The sequence below is a fragment of the Larimichthys crocea genome, chromosome I, assembly GCF_000972845.2.
Source record: "Larimichthys crocea isolate SSNF chromosome I, L_crocea_2.0, whole genome shotgun sequence".
In the NCBI taxonomy this organism is placed as follows: Eukaryota; Metazoa; Chordata; class Actinopteri; family Sciaenidae; genus Larimichthys; species Larimichthys crocea.
This window is the reverse complement of record NC_040011.1, coordinates 20,117,897-20,139,626: the sequence shown is the minus strand read 5'-3', so window position 1 is coordinate 20,139,626 and position 21,730 is coordinate 20,117,897. Positions and strand designations below refer to the sequence as shown.

Below are 21,730 nucleotides of genomic sequence, written 5' to 3'. Positions count from 1 at the left end.
TTACCATTAGCATGTTAGCGCTGATGCGCTCACGCGCTAGCAATTAACATTAACATGTTAGTATTAACATGTTAACGCTAATGCGCTGACACGCTAGCAATTAATATTAGCCTGTTAACATTAACATGTTGACATTAGCATGTTAACGCTGATGCGCTAGCAATTAACATTAGCTTGTTAACATTAGCAATTAGCATGTTATCATCAGCATGTTAACGTTGATGCGCTAGCAATTAACATTAGCATGTTAGCATCAGCATGTTAACATTCGCGTGTTAACGCTAATGCGCTGACGCGCTAGCAATTAACGTTAGCATGTTACCATTAACAAGTTAACATTAGCATGTATTTCATTCTTAGTGGACTATGTTAATTAGCGCTAACGCTAGCTGTAAAGAAAACCATCATTTTCCGACTAAGCCTGGATTTTTGGAGCAAAACACAAGGTTAGCAGAACCCCGCAACAATGAATATGTTAGCTTAAATGAATCCACTCCTCCCAGTCATTATAATACTCATATTCCTCGAAGTACTGGTCGAGGTGGTGGAGTTGGAGCCATATTTGACTCAAGTCTATTAATAAATCCTAAACCTAAACTAAATTATAATTCATTTGAAAGTCTTGTTCTAAGCCTCACTCACCCAACCTGGAAAACATTACTACAGCCAATTTTATTTGTTACAGTATATCGAGCTCCTGGTCCTTATTCTGAATTTTTATCTGAATTTGCAGAATTTGCATCAGGCTTGATCCTTAAAACAGATAAAGTAATTATTGTAGGTGATTTTAACATTCATGTGGACAACCACAATGATAGTCTTAGTACTGCGTTTATCTCTTTATTAGATTCAATTGGCTTCTGTCAGAGTGTAAATAAACCGACTCATTGTCTGAACCACACTCTTGATCTTGTTCTCTCATATGGCATTGAAATTGATCATCTAATAGTCTTTCCACAGAATCCTCTTCTGTCTGTCCATTTTTAAATAACCTTTGAGTTGATATTACTGGACTATAAGCCTTTGTGCAGAAACTCCTACAGCAGATGTTTATCTGATAGTGCTGTAGCCAAATTTAAGGAAGTGATTCCTTCAGCATTGAATTCAATGCCATGTCTAACTGTAACAGAGGACTTGTCTGCTTCCTTTAGCCCCTCGCAAATAGATCATCTTGTTGATAGTACTACAGGCTCATTACAGACAACTCTAGACTCTATTGCACCTCTGAAAAAGAAGACAATTAAACAAAGAAGGCTAGCACCATGGTATAGCCAGCAGACTCGTAAATTAAAGCAAGAGACGTGTAAATCTGAACGCAAATGGCGTGCCACTAAACTGGAAGAACCTCATCTAGTCTGGCAAGATGATCTCAAAACATACAGGAAGGCTCTCCGTAATGCCAGAGCAGCCTACTACTCTTCATTAATAGAGGAGAATAAGAACAACCCCAGGTTTCTCTTCAGCACTGTAGCCAGGCTAACAGAGAATCACAGCTCTACTGAACCATCTATTCCTTTAGGTCTAAGTAGCAATGACTTCATGAGCTTCTTTAATGATAAAATTATAACTATTAGAGACAAAATCCATCACCTCTTACCCTCAACAGGCATTGATCTGCATTCTGATACAGCAAGTTTGGAAACAGCTGTAAAACCTGATATGTATTTAGACTGTTTTTCTCCCATCGACCTTCATCAAATAACTTTAATCATTTCTGCAGCTAAGCCAACAACCTGTCTCTAAGACCCCATCCCAACCAGGCTGCTCAAGGATGTTTTACCTCTAGTTAGTCATTCTTTATTGGATATGATTAATCTGTCTTTATTATCAGGATATGTACCACAGTCCTTTAAGGTAGCTGTAATTAAACCTTTTCTTAAAAAGCCCACTCTAGACCCAGAGGTCTTAGCCTACTACAGTCCGATATCAAACCTTCCCTTTCTGTCTAAGATACTTGAGAAAGCTGTAGCTAATCAGCTGTGTGACTTTCTCCATAACAATAGTCTATTTGAGGATTTCCAGTCAGGATTTAGAGTGCATCATAGCACAGAGACCGCATTAGTCAAAGTTACAAATGACCTCCTAATGGCATCAGACAAAGGATTCATCTCTATACTTGTCCTGTTAGATCTTAGTGCCGCATTTGACACCATTGACCATCAAATTCTTTTACAGAGACTGGAACATCAAATTGGCATCAAAGGAACCGCCCTAAGCTGGTTTAAGTCATATTTTTATTTATTTTTTTATTAGAACTTTGTTTCACAAACAAAGGAACACAGATCATATATAAAACATTACAAAAACATTCATGTATATTCTACGCCAGGGGGGAGAAAGAGTTTACATAAATATATTTAAATGTTCACATATATTAAGCGTTTTAATAGCTTTTGTGTTATTAGAAAACTTAATGGAAACGATGTACTGTCTGAGCTCACCGTGAAAGGCAACAAAAGATGGTTTTCTTCGAGTAAATTTACACTTATGAATATGAAATTTTGCCATCAGTATGATGAGATTGATAATAAATGTTTCGTTTAATCTTACTCTATTTTTTTTCAAGTCAAAGAGCCCAAACAGTACATCCCTCCAAAACAACTTAAAATCATTATCAACATTTTTAGCAATAAAGTTACAGATATCAGTCCACAGACTTTGGACAAAGGGGCAGTGCCAAAATAAATGAGTAACTGTATCAATATGTTCAGAGCAGAAAGTGCATTTCACATCAATATCTTTTTTGAATCTTCTAACAATATGATCATTGGATGGATAACATCTATGAATTATTTTAAATGAGACTTCTCTCACTTTATTAGTTAACATATATCGGTTGGGTAAGAGCCAGATCTTCCTCCAGTCAGTGTATTCCAGGGGCGTCACAGCGCTTTAAAAAGTGGGGGTGCACATGAGCGAAATTATCTGCATTGATTATCGGGAAAATTAACCATATATATGTATAACTAGAAATAATTAAAATGCTCTGATCACTCAATCAACTTTGGCAAGTTATGGCTAACAGCTGAAGGCCTGTTGCCAGCCTGGCAACAAAAAGTGGAAGAAACATTTACTTGCTACTTGCTTACTTGCTATCACTGGTGATGGTAGTTTGGAAGCAGGATTTGAGTCTTCAATTTTCTGTCAAAGAACTCCCCAACATCTAACTCAATCTTTATTTATATAGCACAACACAAATGGGAGGTGTCATTAGAATCAGCACAACCACAAGGTTAAAAAAGCAACGTTTTTGTCGGACTAACAGCCGGTTTCTGTGTGGCTTTATTGGTGAGTTGATTTACCTTTTATAATTGCGTGATTGCTCGGTTGTGGTGTTGATTATGCCTGTTGTGATTTTATCTTGAAATGGTCGGCATCAAACGAATCACAACAGTCTTAGCTTTCCAACGATATATGGCATGATTAGCTATGTAATTATAGCAGATGTGTATCTTACATGATTGCACATAAATAACGTTAGCTTGATGTTTCCCTCCTCTCACTACAACTCAACTTACTTGACACTTTGACTTGAAAAATGAGTCGATGGTCTGCTGTCTCTTCCTTTTAGACATGGTCTGATCATCAAACTTAGAAGTAGATGTCTGCAAATTAGCAAACCTTCTGTCAGTTACCATTAACTTGACTCGATGCTAAGTTTGTTTGCCACCTGGCTTGGTTAATATTGACTTAAATGTCACAAAGCAAGACAGTTTTGTTAGTTACTGACAAAATTCCTCATGACTTACTGGTCAGATGACTGTTACAGCCTCTGCTCGCTGTCTGCTTCGTAATAAAGAAATGCAGATAGAGCTCTGAAAAAATGTTTATTTTTTTATTTTTCGCGCGGTGGACCTGGTGGGTTTGGTCAAATGGCTGTGATTGGCTGGATGGCCGGATGGATCTAACTGGACCAATGGGTTTTCATGTAGCCTATGGAGAACTGACATGCGCTCCGTTTCAGTATGCTGGTGGACCGCGGGACGGGTAAATGGTTTAAATATCAGAAAAAGTGGGGGGGATGAAATCGTCTTTTTGTAAAAGTGGGGGTGTCGCATCCCCCCATCCCCCACGGGTGCGACGCTCTTGATGTATTCCATGAATTTATTCCAGTATGAGACGTTTAAGTCGTATTTCTTAGATCGATCTCAGTTTGTTGTCAATGATGAATCCTCCATGCATACCAAAGTTTGTCATGGAGTCCCACAAGGTTCTGTACTAGGACCACTTCTATTCAGTTTATATATGCTTCCTTTAGGGAACATTATTAGGAATCACTCTATCAATTTTGATTGTTATGCTGACGACACCCAATTATATTTATCGATCAAGCCTGATGCAACCAATCAGTTAACTAAACTCCAAGCATGCCTTAAGGATATAAAAAGTTGGATGACCTACAATTTTTTGATGTTAAATTCAGACAAAACTGAAGTTCTTGTAATTGGACCCAAACACCTCAGAAACTCTCTTTCTAGAGACTTAGTTATTTTACATGGGATCACCCTGGCCTCCAGCTCCACTGTAAAGAATCTTGGAGTTGTTTTTGATCAGGATTTGTCCTTTAAGTCCACATAAAACAAATTTCGAGGACTGCATTCTTCCACTCACGTAACATCGCTAAAATCAGACGCATCGTATCTGAAGCAGATGCAGAAAAACTAGTCCACACATTTGTTACTTCAAGGCTGGACTATTGTAACTCTTTGTTATCAGGCTGCTCTAATAAGTCTCTTAGGACTTTGCAGTTAATTCAGAATGCTGCTGCACGTGTTCTGACAGGAATCAAGACCAGAGATCACATCTCTCCCATTTTGGCTTCCTTGCATTGGCTACCTATTAAATCTAGAATAGAATTTAAAATTCTTCTCAGGCACCATCATATCTAAAAGAGCTCATAATACCTTACTACCCCTCTAGAACACTGCGCTCTCAGGACGCTGGGTTCCTTGTGGTTCCTATAGTCTCCAAAAGTAGATTGGGAGCCAGAGCTTTCAGCTATCAGGCTCCTCTTCTGTGGAACAAACTACCATTCTGGGTGCTGGAGGCAGACATGGTCAACACTTTTAAGAGTAGACTTAAGACTTTCCTTTTTGATAGAGCTTATAGTTAGGGCTGGCTCAGGTCATCCCTTAGTTATGCTGCTATAGGATTAGACTGCCGGGCTGCTGCTGTGGTCCTGCACGACGTCCACTACGCATATTATTACTATCATTATTACTACCATATCTGCTACTGTGGTCATTCTATCATTCATTGTAATTCATTGTCATTTTGTCAGTCATTGTAATTGTACAATATGTTTGTGTTGATTTGTTCTGTACACGTGACATCCATTGCACGTCTGTCCGTCCTGGGAGAGGGATCCCACCTCTGTGGCTCTTCCTGAGGTTTCTTCCACCTTTTTTCCCTGTTAAAGGTTTTTTGTGGGCAAGTTTTTCCTCACTCGAACCGAGGGTCTAAGGACAGAGGGTGTCACTCCCTGTACAGATTGTAAAGCCCTCAGAGGGAAATGTACTTTGTGACTTTGGGCTATACAAATAAAATTTGATTTGAAATTTGATTTGAAGTGGTCCGGGCACAAGACTTAAACCAACTTAGTGCAGTTCCTTTAATGCCAATTAAATGTTCAAGTCTCTGTAAAAGAATTTGTAATTCTTGTTTTTTAGTAGGATTTTGATTGTTTTAGGTTTTATGACTAGTTCTGTTTTAGCCTTTTGTATTAACTTTGTTGTCAATAAATTATAGATTTATTTTTATATAAACAGCACCTTTCTGATTTTTTAATTTGTGGACTTGTCTGTGTGGGGATCCTGGTGCATTTTTGAAGCTACCCTATTCTGTAATGTAAATCTGTGGGTGAAAGTCCGAAGGTGGCATTGTCAAAAACCTGTAATTAGTATACACATATTAATAACTTTTGTGCTCTCTCTCTCTCTCTATTTATCTAAACAAGAAGTCACAGAGACTACGCCTATTGATGTAGACTTAGTCTGTTTTGGAAGCATGGGCAAGACCACACACACACACACACACACACACACACACACACACAAACAACAACAACAATAGCATCAGGAGGTACCAGAAAGGACCAAAGGGACTTTTTTCCAGCCTTTGTCAGCCAGACTGCTTTTCTATTCTATGACCAAACTCATGCTGCCAATAACCAATAGAACCAAAAGTGTGTGTGTGTGTGTGTGTGTGTGTGTGTGTGCGTGCGTGCGTGCGTGCGTGCGTACGTGTGTGTGTGTGTGTGTCTGTGGTGGGGTACAGTAGCAGCTGGTTTATGCAGTGTCCGGCAGCAGGTGAATGCTGTCTTCTAGTCGGCGGCTTCTGAAGGCATACTGAGAAAAGAAAGGGGGATGGGGCGGAGGGGTGACAGGAGCCAAATGAGAGAGGCTGCATTCAGATGAGTGTTTTAGTACAACTTGTACCCTCTTAGAGTAAAAAAAAATCAAAGGGGGACAGAGTTAGCAATTATCAATGAAGAATCTAAAGACAAGGAGAAAGAATAAGTTATAGCAGAGGAGGAAAAAGGGTAAGGACTTTGAGGGCTAATCAGAGGAGGAAGGAAAGGAAGAGAGAAGGAGGTGGGGAGGAGTGGAGAAAGATGAGGAGGAAGAGCATGAGGGAGAAGAGGAGGGACAGAGGTCTTTGAGAGAATGTAGAGGAATGTGAGAAGCAGGTGGTGAGTGGTGACATGAAAAGCAGTGCTGACAAATGCAGCCGTCCGGCCGGCCGGCAGCAGAAAAGCCTTCTGAATGAAATGGTGGCATCGGATTTCACCACAAGCACACCAACAGCTCGACAAGGAGGAGGAGGAGGAGGAGGGGCCACCATGGAGAATAGCAGACACATATGGTGTTCTCTGGGAGAACACACATAGTATAGATAGAACTCAGTGCAGCTTTCATTTCAGATCATTTATTTCTATACATTCAGATCAGATTCAGATACACAGATTATAGAGATCATATATATTCATGATCATCATCATCACATGAGCTGTCAGACTGTGAAATGCAGTTAAAAGTTCAGTCAAAAGCAGTGAGCGGACCCTAATAAGAGAGCTTTTTTGTGTTGTATTGTTGTGTGTGGATAATCATAATGCAAGGATTGGTCTCATCTATATTAAATAAATGGTTTGAATCTACAGATTTATATCTTCTGTATGTTTTCTATGAATGTATTTTATATTTTAGTATCTCATCGTCACCAAATACCATAAAATCACGACATGTTCTGACTTCCTGTCTGTGGTCAGCTCCTATTGAAGACTTCAATTTTTAATATGGTTCAAAACAGATACTTTCATTTCAAAAATAAAAATAAATGTTGAATAATCTAATAATAAAAAGCTGCTCACGGTACTGAAAAACATGATGACGATATTCTGCACTTGTAACAATGTCAGAACACAGCCTTAAACCACACAGTTTCTGAAAATAACACATGAAAATATTCAAACTTTGTTGTTTTTTAGTTGTTTTATTTTAAGCCAAGGCTGGACACAAGTAAACTACGTGGCTGCTGGAGCCAGCAGGGGGCGCCCAAAGACCAAAAGGCGTGACAAAATTTCCAGAATGTGAGCTTTTGGAGGGCAGCTGTGTCAGTACAGCATGCCATTCATTGTGAGGGTTGGCTGCTTGATGTCTGCCTCCTCCTGTCCATGTGTGTGAAGTGGCTCCCAACTGGCAGAGCAGAGTCTCAACAGTCCATTTATCATTTATTTATTGATTTAACTCATACATTTGCATATTTGCATACTGCAAATTATTGATTTGTGTTTCTTTTTGAATGTGGGAGTTAAAGTGACATATATAATTGTTGTTATAATAATAATAATAATAATAATAATAAGTGATGTATACACTTAATGCCCTTACTTTTGGCTGTCTGTTGTCTGTTTTGAAGAGGACTATGTGAATAAAGTTGAGTTCTTTTGAAAGTCTATATTTCATGTGTTGATTTATGTTTTCAGTGCATCGCACTGCAATGCCATGAGTATTCCATAAATACACTCATATTGTGTTATTGTCAGAGTTGTGTTGTGTGTGACACAATTTGTTAACATCCATCGAATTACTGTTTCATCTTTGACCCAGGGTACATACCAGGGTGTGATCTTGAATTAGAAAATCTGGGCAAACTGTTTTCTTTAAGAGCTCAGCATCTGCACTAGCTCTCTGTGCCCATGCATGGACTGTCTGCAGCATTAATATGTGCATATACTTGTGCTCTCTTCTTTGTGGGAGTTGCTGGTACTCTTAACCTGTAGTGGAATTTGTTTTCAATCACACAGGAAGGCTACTCTTAAAGTCCTGAAGCAAGTTTGCTGTGTGTGACGTTCATGCCACAGCTGTCCTAAATTAACAGCAACTTACTGTAAAAATAGTAAAGCACATTATTATTTCTTGATTAAGATGTCAAATTATATAATTAGATATTATTTACGTGCATTCCTGAACAGAAGTTAGTTTTTAGTGGTTGACTGTTATGCTTGCTCCAGTGAGTCGACTCAAATTTGGGTATAAAAAGGTGAATTCAGTTTGAAATTCATCATTTCTGTTCAAAATGGTAAAATGTCGAGAGCTCACTGAAAATTAAAGTCTGCATTAAAGCACTTCATGATGCTGGATGGTCTCTGACAGGTGGTCTAATACATTTGTTAAGCATTGTATATATAAAAGGCTGAGCACAGTAAAATAGTATTTATAGTAAATGATAAATGATTCATGTGCACCATATTCACTCCATACTTGTGTGTGTGTGCGTGCAGGTGTGTGTGTGTGTGTGTGTGTGTGTGTGTGTGTGTGTGTGTGTGTGTGTGTGTGTGTGTCGAGGGTCTTTGTCTACTGCTGGTTGAGCTGGCGCTGGCAGGCCTGTGGGAAAGGATTAGACTTTCACGCCTTTTCCTCCACACTGAAGCCCCATCAAAGACATTCCTTGCATAACAAATCAATGAGTACTGTCACACACACATGCACGCACGCACACACACGCATGCGCACACACACACAAATACTCCTGTTAATTCCTTATCCAAACAATAACTATGAGGTTTCAAACAAAACTTTCTTGTTCTCTCCTACAATGAGGACAAGAGGAAATTAGCAGAATTTACAGGTTTGTTTAAAAAAAAAAAAGATATGACACCATCACCAGTTAGTACTGTGTGTGTGTGTCTACAGTTTAATGCAGTGATTATGTAGCAAAAATAAATAAAAATGTTTTAAGTTAACAGGCACTAGAAGGCACTAAAAGCACGAGCCATCATCCAAAGAGTTTTCAGAACATTTTATTTCAAGTAAAAATCTGAAAAACTCATAGCTCAATCATCGTGTGAGTATCTGGCACTGTATGGAAACATTGTGTTACACTAGTATACTACAACCCTGAGTGCAAACATTTTGGGACTCTCTGTATATGTTTGGTTTAAGAAGAATGTTAGCTAGTTGTGTCAGCACACAGTTTGAATGAATGTCTGGATTTCACCATCTACAATCCAGAATATCATTCAAAGATTCAGAGAAATCTCTGCATGTAAGGGACCAGGCCTGAAACCAACTCTGAATGTTGGTGACCTTTGACCCCTCAGGCAGTGCAGCATTAAAAACACACATGACTGTATGAAGGATACTACAACATGTGCTCAGGAACACTTCAGAAAAACTATTTTCTGACGAAATAAAATGCATTTCTTCTATTCAATATTAAAGGAGCAGAAGTACAGAGTAAATGTTAGCCAACATTAGCTGACTGCAAGTGTAATAGTCAACATTTGTTTTTCACAATAAGTGTTCACTGCTGCCTCCTCATTAAAATAGATTTATTATGAAGCATGTAGAGGATGATTTAGAATCAACAGCAGATTTACGCTTAATTAGTCCCCACGGCAAATGAATGGGGCACAACAGAAGAGTGTATTTAACAATAATCAGTCACAACGGTTATCATTGCATTCTTACTTCTAAAAGTCATTTCATGTAGTGCTTCTGAGTGAAGTAAGTACGTGTTGAATCCAGGGCACTTCTGGACAAGTAGAGTTTGATACATGCTTTGGTGTCTCAGTGGAAAAGTATGTATTTATATATATTTTTAATTCTCACATGACTAGCTCTATAATCATACTAGGTACCATCTACTAACAATATCTCATATGAGGTTATGTGTGCTTGCACGCGCACATAGGAATACATGCATTTAAAACAATGTATAGAGAAAACGTGGTGTGAGTACACTCACTATGATATACACTTTAAACCGATCTTTTTATGTTATGTGGCTACAACAGTTTCTCCTGCTGAGCCTGTCTGTCTGCTGTTCCAAACTGTGGATCTACTGTAGTAACACATTGACTGTAGTACTCCTACCATCCCACTCAACAGTAACATGCAGTGTCACTTCACTTCACTCATCATCACCTCGTGGACACAAACACACAGTTTTCCAGACTCCATCTAATTCATGTTTTTATTGTGTAGTTGACACAAATATGAATACATTGTTTGTCCCAGTTACCAACAACTGGCATGAAGTAGACACAACTGTGGGAATGATTTGTAAAAACAAAACAAAACAGTCTATGGCTTACCGAGCACGACACTGAATCTATTTACAAAGTCAAATCAACTCACTGACAGTTTGAAAAATGGAACAAAAAGCTTTTCTTATAAATATAAAAAGGGTAAAGGAAAGAAGGCCACTATGGGCCTAAAGGGGGGTAAAGTCTCTTTCACCGAGACAGTTTAACACTCAACAGAGTTATACATATCCCATTTTCTGTTATGGCACCAGTATCAAAGCATGCCCTGGACTCGCTGGTTTCCATCATGGATGCTTCATCTCAAGCAGGTTTAACAGAGCTAGTAGGCACTGAACCAACAAGTAGAATAGAATAAACAAATAAAACTAAAACAAAAAAAAGACTACAAATTAGAGATAGATCTTGACTGTCACATGAGGTATTGTGGATCAAAGCATTTCTGTACATTATCTCATTTTTCTCATTTTTTGGAATAGTTTGGAAAACCATTATGTAATTAAAAACCAAAAAAAAGATCACACAGAATCTACATAAAAACAACAAATGAGGATGTCAATAACACAATTTTCTATGAGAAAATTCAGACCTAGAATGGCAGTATATTGACATTTATATGTGTAAAAAAAAAAAAAAAAAAACCAACCAAAAATGTAGCAGCAAACAAGAGAAAAGCATCGTTTTTTAATCCATTACGTTTTTTTTTTTTTTTTTTTTTTTTTTTTTTTTTTTAAACACGTAGCTGGGATTTATTTTCTATAGCAGCGGAATACAAGGAGTGTTTCTCTCCTACTTTCTATCCTTGTACAATCAGAAACCTAATAAAAGGGTTCCTACACAGCTGGACACTTGAGGAACTCCGTCCTTTCTTCCAGAGCTGAATTTGAGGAGCCGTCTGTCTGTCTGTCTGTCTGTCTTTCTTTCTTCATATATGAACTATATATGGACCTGGTCATGACAGTGTTCCTGCCCTGTGTAGGAACCCTGACTTGAACTCTACAGCATTAAGACACACCTCCCTGTTGAGCCTTCACCCTTTTTGCCACTTTTGCTACCTCTTCACCCCTCTGTGCTCTTGCCAGCTTTGCTCTCCATTTTTTTGGCAAGTCTCAAAGAAACGCAGCCGACGTCTTTTAGCTTTGTGCAAAATCATGTCAATAGTCTCAACAACCCCCCACCCCCCCATTTTTTAGCATTATCCCCTTCCCAGAATCCTTGAGCAGTATTTGAACTGAGGTGGAGCGATGGAGGAGGTGCTGTCCTGGTGATTTAGAGGCAGACTGGAGTTTTACAAATACTTCTGGACGGCAGGGCTGCTCTGGAGGCAGACATAGTTAAACATCAGTAGGTGGAGCCATGGTTAATTAGCAAACTTGAAAAGGCAAGCTAAAAAAATAAATATGTTTCACTATAAAAAAGTATTATTTGAAATATCAAAATAATACTTGTTTAATTTTACCTCTGGACCTTCAGCTTGTGGCTCTGCACACTGACATTTAACTAAAGCAACATTTCTTCAAATGTAAGAGCAGCTCAGCCTGTGTGAAACATTTGCTGAAGTAAAACTCGAATCTGAGACCTGGAAGGAAGACACAGCAAGCCACTCATGACAGTGTCGAGCAGCATTCAGTCTTGTTTAAAAAAAAAAGTTCTGCCATACTGCTCAATTAGATAAATCAGATCCAGGTCTGCAGGTGCTGTTCTTTCTCTCCATCACCAAAAGACTACTGCTCAAACCTCCATTCTATTTTCATGTTGTTTTACAAACTTTATCACTGTGTTTTTTTAGACGACCAGCAGCGCTGACCAAAAGTGCTTTTTTTTTTTCAAAAACAAAGTTGGAATGGTTTAGTACACAGAGGAATGAAACACACTGTGGACTGCTCTGCTTGGCTGCGCATTGATTTGATCTTATCAACAGCAAGCTGAAACATTGTGAATGAATGAACAAAGAATCAATCAAGATTTGTCCACACCTTAACATCAGCAGTCCACTGTCACTAGGGTCATATGAACAGAGCATCTCACAATACACTTGGTACAAAAAACAAAAAAAAAAAGCTTGGAAGAAAAGAGGTATAAGACTAATTGATGAAGAGGTCTAAAATTATATATAATAAAGTGACTAAACATAAGCAAGCAGGGGTATATGAATGTCTGCGCTTTAACGAGACAAACGTGGGAGCTTGGACAGGAAGTCTAAAACATTCTAAAACATAGATACAACAGAAGAGAAATGAAACAAAAACCTTCTGTGAATAAAAGTCAGAGTTCAGGTGAAGTCCTGAAGACAAACTACAACAACCTACTACACATGACACTTTGAGATGTTTTAGTAGGCAAGTAGAGTCTGTGATAATTTTTAAAATCCTAGTTTAATATTTGAGGGAATAAGAAAACATATCTATTCGGGCGTCTGCTTTGTGGCTTTGACTCCAGCCCATGCAGATCTTCCGTGTTCTGTCTTTTCTCTCGTGTACATTTCTGAAGTGTTCATTTTTTTTCCCAGGATGGGAGGGGACACCGGCAGGAAATGTGACTTGGGGTTTGTTGTGGGGCAGGCAGAGGGCGCTCGGCCCTGACTTGGCAGTCATAGTGGACAGCGGGCATGTGAGTGACATGTCGGCCATGATAGCAGCCCACCAGAAAGAAGGGGTTGGGGGTGGGTGCACCCCCTCCCAGATCCACCTGTCACCACCCTCTGTCGATAACTTTCCCTCAAACATTAGGTCATTGTGCGACACATTCAGTCCTTTCAGATGTTGATGTCTCTGACGTCTGTTGGGGTGCAGGACAGGTCCACGTCCTCGTCCACACGTTTGGTTTCTGTGGTGCTGCTGTGCTGCTGAGCCTGCCGCAGGCTAGACTCCAGCAGAGACTCTATCTGCTCCTGACATGCCCTCAAGCAGTCCTGCAAGCACACAGTACATGAGTTCACACATCACACTAACACTCATCTATCGGCAATGATCAGCATTGAAATATGGATGCTTGCATACCGGGTCACTGCGAATGACCTGTGACAGGAAGCTAGTGAGGTTCTGGGAGGACAAGGAGGCATCCTGGCTCTTCAGATAGAGACCCTGAACAGCTGCCACCACACTGCCTGCTGCTACCATGGATGGAGGACTGGCGATGAAGTTGACATCTGTGGAAACAGCACAAGCATGTGTTATAATGACAAAGTTTCTACAACAGACGCTCCATTTTCCTGTAAACATTTAGCATTAGCCTCTAACGGTCGTCCACTAACCCAAAGGTTGGCGGTTCGATCCCCGCTCTCATTGCTCGAAGAGCTTGAGCAAGGCCCCATACCCCCGAACATCTGCTCCCCACCGCTCGAGTGTTTGTGTATTGTGCATCTGCCACTAAGTGTGATCCTGTGCATATGCCTGTGCATTTCATGTGTACAACGTGATAAATAAAGTTAAAATTTTATAAAATGACAAGTTAACTGACCACACACATAACACTACACATCCACTCTGCGGAACATTCATCATTTCTGATCTAATAATGAGACATGGCAGCCATGATCAGACTGACAAAACCAGAAACTCAGTGATGCCAAATGTCCTCAATCCTCACATCTGACTTAAATTATAAATTGTAATATGCTAGAGAAACTAAACACAGAGGGATGTTAGATAGCCCGACAGAATCAAACACAGAATAATCTAAATATATATTAATCAGATTCATTGGGTGTAACATGATGAATAAATGCTTTTCATAATTCTCTCACACACGTCCTACCTGTAGCACAGAGCGCTACAAAGGTCTGAGCGTGTTTCCTGAGGATCTGCTTGGTGGACGGGTAGATCTTCAGCTTGGACAGGAAGTGCTCGATGAAGTCATGAGGCGTGACTGAAGCCAGATCCCACTTCAGCTTGTTGAGAACCAGCAGCTCCATTTGCTGTGGATGGACCAGACCAGAGGCATTCACTCAAACTTGACCCACTTACTTGGAGAGAAAAATGTACTCCTTCTTTAGGTCTGCTGTGACAGTGTGGCTTTATTTTTACAGCGTTACTCTACAACATTCTTCAGATTTGAGCTTTCTTTAGTGTACTTCATACAATGTGTCCTGCTTTCTTACCTCATCTATTGAAAATACGATGAAACACAAGCTGTCCTTGCTCTGATGGTGTCACAGTCACACAAATAAATGATACAGCAAACAAAAGAAGAGTGTGTGCCTGTGGCTGCTTGTGTTTAGTATGTCATGTCTGCACATCTGTCTTATGGCCACTAGGTGTTGCTGCGAGGCAGTGTTCTCTTGGCAGTCACTGAGACCATTCATGAAATCAGAGAGGCCTTCTAGTTACCATGGGAAAGTTACAGGCAGCCATTCAGACACTGCTGCACTAAAGCTACATGTATTCTCCTGTCTGATTTCAAAATAAAAGTTGATCTGGACACTTCATTACAATCTATGCTTTCTGACCATGGTGACACCATGGCGAGCTGCAAACACTCTGTATTCTGGTCATGTGGTCTTCAGTGCATGCTCCTCATGTACTGTATGTGTTATGCAACATCCATGTCTGAAGAACTTAATTACCAGCAGCTCTCCAGGCTGGACCGAGTTGTCCGTGTAGATACAGAGTTTCTCCGCTGTTAGGGGAACAGTCTCCTTCATCTTGGATGCTAGGAACATGCATGTAGCTCCCAGCAGCTGTAGTCTTGTTTTCCTGGTGGCCTCCACTGATAAAAATCTGTCCAAATAGTTCATAGCCAGTGGAAAAACCTCCTCCTCACATTTCTGTTCCTCGCAGACCTGGGAGGTGAGAAAAGCACTTAGAGGTTGTTGTCGCTTGCTGCAAGAAAATTCCCCCTTTCACATGTAGGTATTGTTAGGTCTGTGCCCCCCACTGGCCCTGTGTCTTATTCCGCACACAGCTGTTGGCAGTAGCTCCGCTATCATTCGAAAAGTAATGCAAAGAAACATTTGGTGCACTTAGTTTCTTTGGATTTAGAGCTGAAATCCGCCGCGCGACGCGCTCGGAAACGCACAGTCAATTTCACGTGTCGCCTAAAACCATCCAAAGCAGAAAGTGATCGATTTATTGGAAACAGAGAGAGTGTTGCAGTAATGAAAAGAGTCGGGAATTAGTTTGCGGTCAGTTCTGACTGAGACACAAAGGTGGCGTCGATGCAAGTTTCACTCTCTAATTTCAACTTCGTCATCTTTTCAAAAAACATTTATAAATATTTAAAAATTATCTGCATGTATACAATTTACATGTAAATGATCCTCATCGAATACCTGATCGGATGAGAGTCAAATGTGTCGAATTGTGACACGTATGAATTTACAGAAATTTCATTTCTCGAGCTGGGCTTTTCCCCGTGCTACGGCGACACTGCGCCTCGCCTCTCCGATGCACAATTTTAGAAATTAATAAATAATAGAAATGTCCAAAGAATTCAATTCAAAAGTTCACGTTAATGTTAGAAAAGATCTAATCTATCAAATCCGACTGTTAAAATGCATTTCACACTTTGGTACTTTAATAAAATCCGCTTTTTTCTCCGCGCCTCCGCAGACAGCGGCGGTGTGATGGAGCAAAGCAAACTTTACCAGTTCATACCAGTCCGACAGGCTGCTGCAGCTCTGCTGTGACGGCCTCATCAGACACACGCATTTGTCACCGACTCATCCGAGTTACTGTCATTGTTGCTGATATTATAGATTTTTAATGATATTAAAATCCTTCTCATATACGACAACAAGATGGCGCGCAATAGGCTACTGGCACGGGCCAGACTGCATACGTGTACATTGCTGTTATTTTGGAATATTTCCCCCATCTATTTACATTTAATAACCAACTCAAAATATAGGCTAAGAAATAATCCATAACAAATGTATTCAAGGCGTGAAGTGGGTGCAGTCTGGAGCCAGTATCTCCTCTTACAGCCGAAGGAGCACGCAGAGCTCCGAGGACACACTTCTCACAGCGTTTATGTAACATGCATGGTGAAATAACACACATTAAACTCTCAAACACTCACAGCTTACACATTCACACGTATTGCTCATGTATTACACTGCGCACAGGCTCCACACACACTGCCAACAAGTTAGCAGCAACATTCGGTAACACGGAAAGTTGAAGTGAAGTAAAACCAACCTCTAACATCCAGGTGGCAACTATTTTCCTCATTTTGGGAACTATTTCTTTCTGGACACACTTGAAGTAGTTCGGAGACGGTAGGTAGTTCTCCTCTGCCTTGAGCATGGTGTTTAAAACTCGGTCGTTGAGCAGGTTCACGTCCTGGTAGGCTCTCCTGATGGAGTCCACCTCGCAGCACAGCAGCTGGTCCTCCATAGTACGTGTGCTACTGATAGATTTTTTCTTGTGAGCGTCGGTGGGCTGCAGTCTGAACTCTCACCCTGTGAAGTGTTCCTGAGCTCAGCCGTGGCTCTGAACGGGCAGTGGGCAGCACAGCGGGCCGTGTTCCGCTTCTTTTAAACCACTTTCTTCTTGTCCGCGTGCTGCTGCTGCGTGCTCCTGCTCCTCCGGTGTGCGCGAGCTCTCTGATCACAGAGCGCTTCACCCTGCGAGACAAAAACGGCGAGCGCGAGCTGAGGAGGTGGGGTGGGCGCGCGCAGTGACGTTAGCTGTTGTTAAGGGAGGGGGGGATCAAAGAGACAAGCAGTCTGCAAGGGAGCGCGCGAGGAAGGGCTCCTATTTTATACATATACATATATAAGGAAAGAGCGAGAGGGGAGGGGAGGGCCTCCCCCCTGCCTCCCCCCTCCTCGTATAGCCTGGTAGCTTCTGAGGAGGAGGTGGGAGGTCTAGGGGACGTCTGTCCCCGGGAAAAGAGCTGACCCGGGGAGTATTGCTGCTTAGCGTCGGTAGGGGGCGATAACGGCTCACACCCCTTCTGAGACTCAAAGAAAGCAGCCGCTCTCTGCGCTGTGCTGAACATGAGGGGAGCACATGGGACAATGTGAAACACACTGCACTTTATTTATTTCCATGTATGTCATACCATACCTGCCTCTGTCAATAAGCATTGTTACCACCACATATGTTTGCAGTGTAATAATTATGAATTCTCAAACTAACTTGACTGCTGAGTCTAAATGAGATCCCCTCTCTTCATTTGCATTTAAACTTAACATCAAGTGTGTAACGCATTATATTTCATGTATTATTATGATTACACATCAGCTTAGTTTACACTGATCATCTCAAAAAAGCTCTAACTCAAAAACACAATACTTTAGTAACACTGCAATACTCGGCATATAGTAAAGTCTCTTAGACACACACACAAACGGGAGGAGACTGGAGTTGCACCAATGGGAGGAATTGCTGTTACTAGGCAGAAGTCTATAACGTTTCATGTGGGGAAAAGTTCAGTGCACTGGAAAAGTTGACATTGTTATTGATAACCCTATCAAAGTCCTTTGATACAGTAAAGTCTTTCAGATGACCAACAGGGCCATTTTCTGTCAACAGCATGCTTTTATGTATCTCTGCTGCTTTATTTGCCCACAGACAAGAAAAGCAACCAGAAGACAAAACAATGAATCCAGCAAGAGTCATAGAATCTGACATTCAGAACTTGATGCAAAGTATAAAAGTCAAGTCAAAACCAGCATTTAGTGTGAAGTTGTGCACATTTTAATCTAGTTTCAATATGAATTGGAGCCTTCACATTCCTTGAATTCCTCTCTGGCCTATTGGGTGGGTACCGTAATGCCTGAAGAGGCTACATCTTTGGACAGAGCCTGCAGTCACAGCAGAACATATCACTGATGTTGTTGTTGTTGTTGTTGTGAGGGATGAAATAAAACATGAAACAGATATATACAACAGTTTGCGTGAAGTGAAATGTGTACGATGCATTATTCGTTACAGTGTCTTTAGCTCATGCGATTCTTTATACCCGAGCCTCCAATCAGTATGATTCAATTTATATAATTACATAAGATACAAATGTAATTAATCAAACTTTTGATTTGCCTGATACCCATTTACTAATCTTTTCATACCCAGGCCTTTTATTTATAGTATATGCATGTCATAACAATCCACTTCATTATTTGATTAAGTGACATTTTATTTCAAAATATTTGCAAAGACATATATGAAATATATAACCTTTATCCCACAAAGTTAGAAAAACTGAAAGCAACAGTTGTTTTGATCCGCTTTATTTTTCTCAGTCCTTTCAGTCCCTCTGATACACACACAGATAGAGGCTTACTGTGGGAAACAAAGGGAGCTGGAGCATGTGACTTTTGCAGTGAGGCTCTTCTAGCAGTTTTATGGTAACAGGAGAAGGAAGTCTTTAAAGGGACAGCGGAAAGCTAAAGTGAAATCAGAAGGGTCCTGACTGGTTCAGACTACTGATCACACCACCATGCAGGAAAAGAGATGATATGTCAAGGCTGCCATTTACCACATCAAGGCCATTGTTTTTTTGTGTGTTTTTTTCACATGTGTGGCACCCTGATTTTGACTATATGCCCCCATTTTCATTCATATTTCTACACATTCAAAGTGATTTCAGCTACTTGCTGAATTTTCTTGATCACACCAAAACAATTCTTAAGTCACACTCTTTACAAGAATTATTGACATTAGTACTTGGAGTGCAGGTGGTTGAAGAAAGGTGTTTAAGATCACTCCATGCTGCAATAAAGGAAAAAAGAAATGAAAAGAAAGCGATTTTCAGACTGTAATACCACATACATGTCAATATGGACAGCTGTACTCGAGCATTTGTTCTGAGCCATACGAGATGAAGGTTATCAGTGTAGCATCAAAATGATTTATTAGTTATTCCAGATCATCCTATGTGGAGAATGGATATCAGTACAAAATGATCCATCTAATATTTGTCTAGATATTTCAATCTGGACCAAAGATGGTGATGGACCCACTGACAGACTACCACAGACCATTGGGCTTACCTAGAGCCATGGTAAGAGCCAATGTGCCTTTCTGATAACCTGATTAAGGTAATCAGATAAAAGCGTTTACACTGTATGTAAGCTGATACTTAGGTTAATGGTTGATTTAGGAGAAGAGTTAATACCTTACTGAGCAGGAACTTTTTTACGGGTTGGCCACTCTAGTTTGACTGTACAGATAAAGGCTTTCAGTCAGAGCACAGCGTTCACAAAAGACACTTTTTCACATGAATTCATTTCTACCTCTTGCTTTAAACATACATTTACATATATTTGTGGACACAATAGACTGATCTGACTCCATATATGTGCGCTAAAGCAGCATCAGTTGCCATCATCAAATTCATTCATTTTCAGTGCTAACCATTCATAATTTTCATATCCCTGTACTGCTTTCATTCATTCAGTGGTTTCACTGTGTGTGTGTGTGTGTGTGTGTGTGTGTGTGCTCACTCATCAGCTCCTCAGACCCTCCCCCTTGCCATCTGAAACCCCCACTCCCCAATTTTCCCCCCAAAACATTCTTTTACTCATTATGCACAAATACATATTTGATGTGAATATGTTGTTAGATAACAGACTCGTCAGACTTTAGCACACATGCCAGACATACCCACATGTAAAGAGAAATTTCTTCTACTTTTCTTACTTGATTATCTTCCTAATTCTGTTGCTTAATTTTTTTGATGAGTGTATGGATGTGCACAGAAAATTGAATCTGCTGACTTTGTATATCTTTGCCACAGGGAAATATTATGAAATATTCCTCATAGTCCAGGCTATTGCAGAGCTTTAATACCTAAAAGCAAAGCTGTGTGTGTGGATTTGCACGGGTGTTGAAGTGGTGACATTTGTCCTTAACCTCATTCTCTGTCCAGCTTTGAAGTCCTCATGCCTCTTCATATTCTAAATATGACCTTCAACAGCACACACACACACACACACACACACACACACACACACATTATCTGTGTGAGGGCTTCCCTTCCTCCAGCCAGAGAGAAAGAGAGAAGGCAGAGAAAGAGGTTTCTTCCTTGTGAATGAAGCTCCTTTCTCAGCTGAGGGCAGGTCCACAATGACCGTGCAAAGATGGATAGGGAGATTGTCCTGTGAAGTGATCCGCGAACACAGATAGGCAGGGGGTCAATCTGGGCGTGTGTGTATCTCTGTGTGTGTATGTGTGTCCTGCACCAGAACTGACCTAACAGCACCTCTGGTCTGGCTAGTTGGGTGGGTGCTAAGGGGCCATGTAGGGCCAAGGGCAAGGATAAGAGGAAAAAAATCCCCGGCACAATGGGTCAGTGGGAATTTGGGAGGGGGTGGGTTGGAATGCATGCATCCTATATCAGATAAACACAACTTGAGTCTACAGGGTGCTGCTTTGATAAGTATCTGTGAATAAGAATTACGCTAACTGATAGATAGACTTTGACCAGCTAATATTTAACATACAACTTACTGATTTGTTACAAACTAACTGAATAGGGCTCCAATCGTGATATTTCCATCCTTTTATCTGTGTCAGTATAAACATTATTTCATGCGCACAAAGAGTTGATCTAACCTGTAGCCACTTCATGTTCCATATGTTCAGATTTGATAGTTTTCATGCAAGATTTTTGTCTTTCTCCACAGAGGATGTGTTATGATACGTATTTGTTTCCCATATGTTTGAAGTGAATCAAAGGAATTGGATAGTTGGCATGAGTGACCATGGCCATCATGGCTGAGCCACCAATATGCACATGAATTGCTGGTCACCCCGAGCCATTAAAATTAACAGTCCCACCACAGCATTCAACTCATTTAAATGTGAACATGGTAATTAGTAGATATTCTCATTGCAACTGTCAATCGTTAGGTTTTATGTAATATCAGACAAAGGACTCATCTCTGTACTTGTCCTGTTAGATATTAGAGCTGCATTTGACACCATTGACCATCAAATTATTTTACAGAGACTGGAACATCAAATTGGCATCAAAGGAACTGCCCTAAGCTGGTTTAAATCGTATTTCTTAGATCGATCTCAGTTTGTTCACGTCAGTGATGAATCCTCCATGCAGACCAAAGTTTGTCATGGAGTCCCACAAGGTTCTGTACTAGGACCACTTCTATTCAGTTTATATATGCTTCCTTTAGGGAACATTATTAGGAATCACTCTATCAATTTTCATTGTTATGCTGACGACACCCAATTATATTTATCGATCAAGCCTGATGCAACCAATCAGTTAACTAAACTC

At 40.4% G+C, this 21,730-nt stretch overlaps 1 protein-coding gene and 1 long non-coding RNA gene across 2 annotated transcripts; both read right to left on the bottom strand.

The window, feature by feature from the left end:
- Window positions 1–2,241: 2,241 nt before the first annotated feature.
- Window positions 2,242–4,199, bottom strand: LOC113746689 (uncharacterized). Its single transcript, XR_003463046.1, has 2 exons — window positions 3,750–4,199; window positions 2,242–3,605 (listed from the first exon to the last, which is right to left on the bottom strand). It is a non-coding gene; the product is annotated as an uncharacterized LOC113746689 (long non-coding RNA).
- A 6,263-nt stretch (window positions 4,200–10,462) lies between these two features.
- Window positions 10,463–16,881, bottom strand: ccnd1 (cyclin D1). The gene is made up of 5 exons (XM_010753430.3): window positions 16,684–16,881; window positions 15,111–15,326; window positions 14,303–14,462; window positions 13,546–13,694; window positions 10,463–13,457 (listed from the first exon to the last, which is right to left on the bottom strand). Exons 1-5 carry the CDS (start codon window positions 16,879–16,881, stop codon window positions 13,302–13,304), a joined length of 879 nt encoding a protein of 292 aa, XP_010751732.1. The 3' UTR covers window positions 10,463–13,301.
- Window positions 16,882–21,730: the final 4,849 nt, after the last annotated feature.